This window comes from Microtus oregoni, unplaced genomic scaffold, assembly GCF_018167655.1.
Source record: "Microtus oregoni isolate MIOR12 unplaced genomic scaffold, Mior012 000015F_ref0000493, whole genome shotgun sequence".
NCBI classification, from domain to species: domain Eukaryota; kingdom Metazoa; phylum Chordata; class Mammalia; order Rodentia; family Cricetidae; genus Microtus; species Microtus oregoni.
Genome location: NW_024543074.1, coordinates 2,627,563 through 2,634,433, shown reverse-complemented (window position 1 = coordinate 2,634,433; position 6,871 = coordinate 2,627,563). Strand labels below are relative to the sequence as shown.

The window sequence follows — 6,871 nt, the reverse complement described above, 5'->3', positions numbered from 1 at the left end:
GTGTGTGTGTTTGAGACAGGGTTTCACTACATAGCCCTGGCTGTTCTGGAACTAGCTGGTCTCAAATTCACAGAGATCTGCCTGCCTCTGCCTTCTGAGTGCTGGATTAAAGACTTGGGCCACCATCGCAGCCTGGGTTCTTTTATTATTGTTGTTATTATTAATTTTTTCATAGTACTGTGAATTGAACCCAGGGCCTCATGCATACCAGACAATTGCTTTGCCATTACACTATATTCTCAGCTGTGGATAAGCTAATCAAGTAGAAAATCACTTTAATTCTTCATAACATGCTAAGTTTTTCTTTCAGAACATTCTCAATTGTTACTTGAGTCACTCACTCCAGATACATGTTCAGCCTGCATCCTTCTAAATTCTCTAAGTCCACCCCTCAAAAGGACAGTTTCTAAGCCAAATACCACTAAGGAACACCACCACCCTCCCTAGAAACTTTTCATTAAATATTTGGAAAATCGGGAATTTATTTTCTAATTTGCAAACTCAAACCTTTCTGTGGCAGCTTCTATCACCCGAGTTCTTTGTGAAGTGTTAGACTTTAATTTTAAAGCAAAACCTAAAACAATACAAAGCAAAAAATTGCTATAGTTGAGAAGAAAGTCATCTGTCTAAATAGGACCAACCCTCTCCGTTTTCAATGAAATTTATGTCTGGTACCATGCATATTGTGCAATATACGGTATATGTCATATAAAAGGGTAGCACACATGCTGTTCCACATTTTAATATGCTAGCCATATTAAAAAGCAGAAGACTGACTCATACTATTTCAGAGTGTGCATGCGATGTTGTCACACTTCTACGGAACTCTCTGTGGTTGATATTTTCCTGTTTGCTTTAGTCCTACTAACACTGCAGCAGGGGAAGTCATATTAAACCATTCTTCTTCTCTGAGGCTGAGACTTAGAGAAGTCAAGGAACTTGTCCAGAGTTCTAATACTTAAAATGGCCAAGCAGGGATTTGAACCCAAGTATTCCAGATCAGAGTCTAGGATTCATCTCACCATAGCATTGTAATACCAACAACCTAAAGTTTCAGCTGGATTCGTGACACTTGAATTAGCTTACATTCTAAGAAACGACAGTGGATCCATATTGCACCCCTTCTCCTGCGGCAGCAAGATGCGATTTCCTCCAGCGGGGAAAATGGTAACCCGATTACATATTCTTCTTACTCTAAAGTGCCAGCCTTTGATCTTGAGTTTTTACCTCCCAAAACTGGGACTGGCATGAGCACACGGACGTGTTTGGGGTCTACTGATAGTACTTTTAGGCTGATGTTTCCAGCTCTGCCTGCTTCTTACCTAAACAACTTCAACAACAAGGACCTGAATCTGATATGGGAACTTTTAACACATTCTTCTCCTGTTAGACTGACCCTCATGTCTATATTCTCAGCATTAGGACCAGACTCCTCAAAGAATTCTAGGCCAGGCAGAAAGATCAGGAGTTTAAGGCCATCCTCAGCTACAAAGGAAGCTCAAAGCCAGCCTGGGCTACAGAAGAATCTGTCTTTTTCTTTTTTTAAAGATTTATTTATTTATTTATTTAGCATACAATGTACTGCTGCAAGGAAGGCACCAGGTCTCATTACAGACAGTTATGAGCCACTATGTGGTTGCTGGGAATTGAACTTGGGATCTCTTACCTTCTGAGCCATCTCTCCAGCCTCCGAATATGTCTTAAAAAAACAAAACAACAACAAAAGATAATTTCAGATCTAAACATGCCTAAGTTCCATGTATGTCTAAGCTTGTCATACATCATAGGAAATCAACTTTATTTCATTTTAGGGGTTGGATCCACTCAGGCTCTCAGGTGAATTTCAGTAGACCAGGTCAAAAACTCTATACTCCACAGGTTACTCCAGCCCTTGAAGCTATGAAGAATTGGAGCTAGGGGGATTATTGAGCCTGCTTAGGTTTCCCATCTCTTCTGCCAGAATTTCAAGAGCCAGCAGGAATTTTGGGATGGTGAGGGCTTTCTCTGCTCTTTGGTTTCTTTGCTTGAGACAGGCCCTCAGGTAACCTTGGCTGGTCAGGAACTTGCTTTGTAGACCAGGCTGTCCTTGAACTCACAGAGATCTATCTTCCTCTGTCTGCAAATGTTAGGAGTAAAGGCCTGGGCCCCAAGCCTGGCAATTTTGGAAAGCTGTAATGTATTTGCCCTCAGAAAGAAGAGTGGCAAGGGAGGCTGAACTAGACAGCATAAAAACTGAGACCCCGACACCAAACAATCACTGCCACTGACTCGGCCCAGGCCTTTTTATTTCTCTTTCTTTCTTTCTTTCTTTCTTTCTTTCTTTCTTTCTTTCTGTCATTAATAACTGAGTATAGGCGACATTGAGTTCAATGATTAGTGGGGAACTATATCTTCCCCAACACCCAAACAGATACATGCAGTTTATTAAATATCTTTGGAGTTTACTTCTCCCTTTAGGTCTCAAATTGGTTCCTAAACTAGGATTGGGAGAGAAAGCTCTCCCTGAGATGAGGGAAAGGTAAGGAGGGATGCAGGACAATCATGTCACACATGAGCCTAACTCAGGGTAATGTTCGGGAATAATACCTAGTCCTTAGACTCAAGGATCCCATCTTCTGTGGAGAACATTTTAAAATAAGAAGAAAAGTTGGAAGGAAACTCTAGTGCTCCCCACTCTCCACCCCCAAGTGTGCATGAAGTAGGAAGAAACCCGCTCCCTCCCACCTCAATAATCCTTTTTCAAGTCTCAATCCTCTGCAATCTACCCTGTCCTCTGTTCTCCTTTCCTTGTCTGCACACATCCCTTGGCAAGTGAACATTCTCTCCTTTCCCCACCTAACCACAGCATCTTTCTTAAAGAAGTCACCAGATGGTCCCTACCCTGCCCAACCTGTCTGGGTCTAAAACAGAGCACATGAAATGGGAATGGGATGAGAAGTCTTTTGAGCTCTTACTCCTAAGGGCTAAGCAAGACTCACAGCTGCTGGGGAAAAGACAGACTAGAAGGAGGAGGGGCGACTGGAAAGACAGACCAGGGCCAAAAGGGGGGGATGGGAGCCAGCAAGGTGGAGGAACACAGAGATGGAGACACATTAGGGCCCTTGAAGAGAGGAATGCACGCCTGGTTTTTTTAGGCTAAGGAAACCTGAGAGGTTTCAAGGATTGCTCGGGACTAGTCCCACCTGCTTTGGCTCTCTCCCCTGAGCGCCAGTGTTTACTGAGATCCCTCCCTGAACTCTTGCCCTCCTGGACTTGCCCTAGCTTAGGCCCCAGGCCTGTGGCCCGGCAGATACCCTGACAGGTTACAAATGAGAGTGGGTGTTGGGTTCTTGTCCTCAGAGTCCGGAGGAGGAGAATCAATGGGCTCTACCCAAGAGCTTCTCTTCTAATCCCAACCTGTGTATGAGAGAGTGAGCAAGGCACTTCCTGTTTTCCCTCCCCACCAATTTAATCCCTGGGTGGAGGGGGAGGAGGGAGGTGAAGTTCCACTTTTAAGCCTCTGCACTAACTCTCCCTTTCTCCAAGCAAACTAAACTCCATCCAGTCTAGAACATGTGTGGAAAATTTGAGTAATCGTTAACACTTAACTATTATTGGATTTATGAATTTGAGGCTTGAAATTGAAAAAAAATTAAGGGAGACTAAAGATAATGGAGGTGTGTGTGTGTGTGTGTGTGTGTGTGTGTGTGTGTGTGTTGGGGGGAACCAGAGGAATGCAGGGTCTTGACTAGTTTTAAATACTTTTGAAAAGAGAATAAAAATCCCCTTCCTTCTCATCCCCCATGTAAGCATCACCTGGCTCTGCTCATAGCTGCTCTCTGGAGAGATATAGGGAGTTATTTAAGTCTGAGTGAGTGAGCCAGCTACAGCTATGGATGGCTAGAGAGAGGATAAATACATCTAGAGAGATGAGTTGATGGATAGGTAGGGAACGAATATAAATATGGAGAGAGATGGACGAACAGGAAGATGAATTGAGACAGAGGGAATGTAAAGAGAGGCTGAGGGAGAGAAATGGATGTGTGAATGAGGAGAGATCGGCTATGCAGAGAGATGGCGGGAGTAATGGCGTTTCTCATCTTCCTCTCCACGTTTCTGTAGTCCTCGCTGGTCCCCTTGAAATGCCATTTCCCACCCCTTTATTCCTAATGAATTCTTCTGGATTTTAGAGCCTGGCTCACACCCTGAGGTGTTTTTACAGCTTCCCTCCCTTCCTAGTCTTCCTTTTGTCCCAAGATAACATACCTCACCAGGCTGCCCTAGCCAGGCATACCCAAGACAAACTGGGAGAAAGACGCATGAGATGGGGGTTCTGGGCAAAGCATGGAGCCTGGCTTGCCCATCTTTAGCTCTACTGCCTTGGGTGGGGGTAGGCTTTTTTGAGGGGAGAAGAGAGTGAGGAGCAGCTGGGTTGAATTTGTCCAAATCTAATAATCCAGGAACCTATTGAAGGCCTTGGGGGTTGGGAGGGGAGTAAAGTCTTGAATATTCTTCCAACTTCTCCCCCCCTCCCTCTGGTCCCTTCTTTCCAAAAAGTCTTTGAAGAAAGATGTTTTTGACGCTTCCACGTCATCCTCAGATGGATGGGCTGAGAGTGATTGAAGTGTCTTTGTCATGCTAATGATTGGGGGGTGATGGATGGGCGCTGGGGCTGCCAAACTCTGGCCCGCTTAGCCCATTGGTCTGGGAGAGATCACATGTGCCCCCCCACCCCCACTCCCTATCCCCTTCCTAGGGGAACGCTGGCCGGGGCAAGCTGGTCCAGGCCATGGACTCAAGCTTCAGGGCTGTGACATACTGCCGAAAGGTTGTAGGGCAAGAGGGTGTCTCCCCAAAACTGCTGGACCCTCTTGCCTCTACATGGACTATAATAGGATGAATTCCTTTTTAGAGTACCCACTTTGTAATAGGGGACCCAGCGCCTACAGCGCCCCAACCTCCTTTGCCCCCAGCTCAGCTCCGGCCATTGACAGCTACGCCGGGGAGAGTCGCTATGGAGGAGGGCTGCCCAGCCCAGCACTCCAACAAAACTCGGGGTATCCTATCCAGCAGCCGCCTTCCTCCCTGGGAGTGTCCTTTCCCAGCTCTGCTCCCTCGGGGTACGCCCCAGCCGCCTGCAATCCCAACTATGGGCCTTCTCAGTATTATTCTGTGGGTCAGTCGGAAGGAGATGGAGGCTATTTTCATCCATCGAGCTACGGAACCCAGCTCGGAGGTTTGCCCGACAGCTACGGAGTCGGTGGAGTCGGTCCAGGGCCATATCCTCCGCCGCAGCCCACTTACGGAACCGAACAGACGGCAGACTTTGCACCAGCCTACGACCTCCTCTCTGAGGACAAGGAGTTGTCTTGCTCATCAGAAGCCAGCACCCTCACTCAGCGGACCTTCGACTGGATGAAGGTCAAGAGAAACCCACCTAAGACAGGTAGGGCTCAGAGTGGTCGCTTCCTCGCCATGGCCCAGACATGCACAGAGGGTCCTGGGCCGGGGCTTGGTTCATCCCTTCAGCTGTTTTGGTATTGGCAGGTAAGTACTTCCAGGTCTCAGGTCAGCTGAGACTTTCCCATCGGGTAAGTTTGGGGCCACCTCCTTAAGGAGGTCTCTGCGATCTACTTCCGTGTCTGTGAGCCCAGTTTGGAGCCAGTACCTCATAATTCTGTCTGACGGTGAGTATGGATGGGAGATGGGTTCTAGATTTGGAAATTGCTAATGGAGGGTGTGCGTGGTGCTGTATAGAGACTTAAATTGGGTAGAATGATGAATGAGGACACAGAGTGTGTACTGGGAGGGGTCGGGGAGGAGGGAGAAAGAGGTGAGAGAATTGACGTGTTTTTTTCTCTCTGCCCCGCCCCTAGCGAAGGTGTCGGAGCTGGGACTGGGCGCGGCCGGCGGCCTCCGCACAAACTTCACCACGCGCCAGCTGACCGAACTGGAGAAGGAATTTCATTTCAACAAATACTTGAGCCGTGCGCGGAGGGTGGAGATCGCCGCCACCCTGGAGCTCAACGAAACGCAGGTGAAGATATGGTTCCAGAACAGGCGCATGAAGCAGAAGAAGCGAGAGCGGGAGGGAGGCAGGGTGCCTACAGCCCCTTCAGGCTGCCCCAAGGATGCGACTGGAGATGCCTCCGACCAGTCCACGTGCACCTCCCCCGAAGCCTCACCCAGCTCCATCACCTCTTGAATTGAACTATCTGGCTTCCAGTGCTGGGCCCAGTCCTCTCTTAGACTCTCCCAAACTTCACAGCCCTGGTGATCCTCCTCAAGACCGAGGACCCAGTTCAGGGCTGCCTAGGAAACTGGGTAGAAGTGGGGAAACTTTTTTTTCTCAGATCTGGGGATGGAGGGATGACCGATAGCTGGGGATCCTACAGGTCTTGGGATCTGGGGAGTACCCAACCATCAAAGGTAGAGGGAAGGCTTTTTGTCTTTGATCTAGAGATTGGCTCTGTGTCAACACCCTATGAGCCAGCCGGTCCTCCTGGATTCTCCTTCCCCTTCCAACTGGAGTTCAGTGCCTTTGAGCTTGGAGAATTCTCTTTGAGCGCTCTTACCCTAATTCTCCTTTCTAGGCCTGGGATGGAAAGAGGCCTAGGGATTTTCCTGAAAGGGATGGGTCTGAGTGCGGGAGCATTTCCAGCCATCTTTAACCTTAATCCTTAATCCAGCCAAATCACCCGAGACCTTACAATAGCACTGACTGCCTTGTGATATACTACCCCCCCCCCCCCAAAAAAGCCAACAAAACCATCCCAAATAATCCCACAAATCCCTTCCCGGCACACTTCTATTGCACTAATGCAGCCTTCTGGGCTGTTCTGTAAGGCCCGCCCCTTCCCCCTGGCAACCCCATCGTTAAATCACCAAAGTG

At 48.0% G+C, this 6,871-nt stretch overlaps 1 protein-coding gene across 1 annotated transcript; it reads left to right on the top strand.

The window, feature by feature from the left end:
- The first annotated feature begins 4,860 nt into the window (after positions 1-4,860).
- Hoxb1 (homeobox B1) lies at positions 4,861-6,184 on the top strand. The gene is made up of 2 exons (XM_041665632.1): positions 4,861-5,425; positions 5,856-6,184. Exons 1-2 carry the CDS (start codon positions 4,861-4,863, stop codon positions 6,182-6,184), a joined length of 894 nt encoding a protein of 297 aa, XP_041521566.1.
- Positions 6,185-6,871: the final 687 nt, after the last annotated feature.

Excerpts from the sequence above, each read along its gene's own strand:
- Hoxb1 (XM_041665632.1), top strand. The coding sequence starts at position 4,861 with ATGGACTATAATAGGATGAATTCCTTTTTAGAGTACCCACTTTGTAAT. Across the intron at positions 5,426-5,855 it reads GAGAAACCCACCTAAGACAG|CGAAGGTGTCGGAGCTGGGA; the intron begins GTAGGGCTCAGA and ends CCCCGCCCCTAG.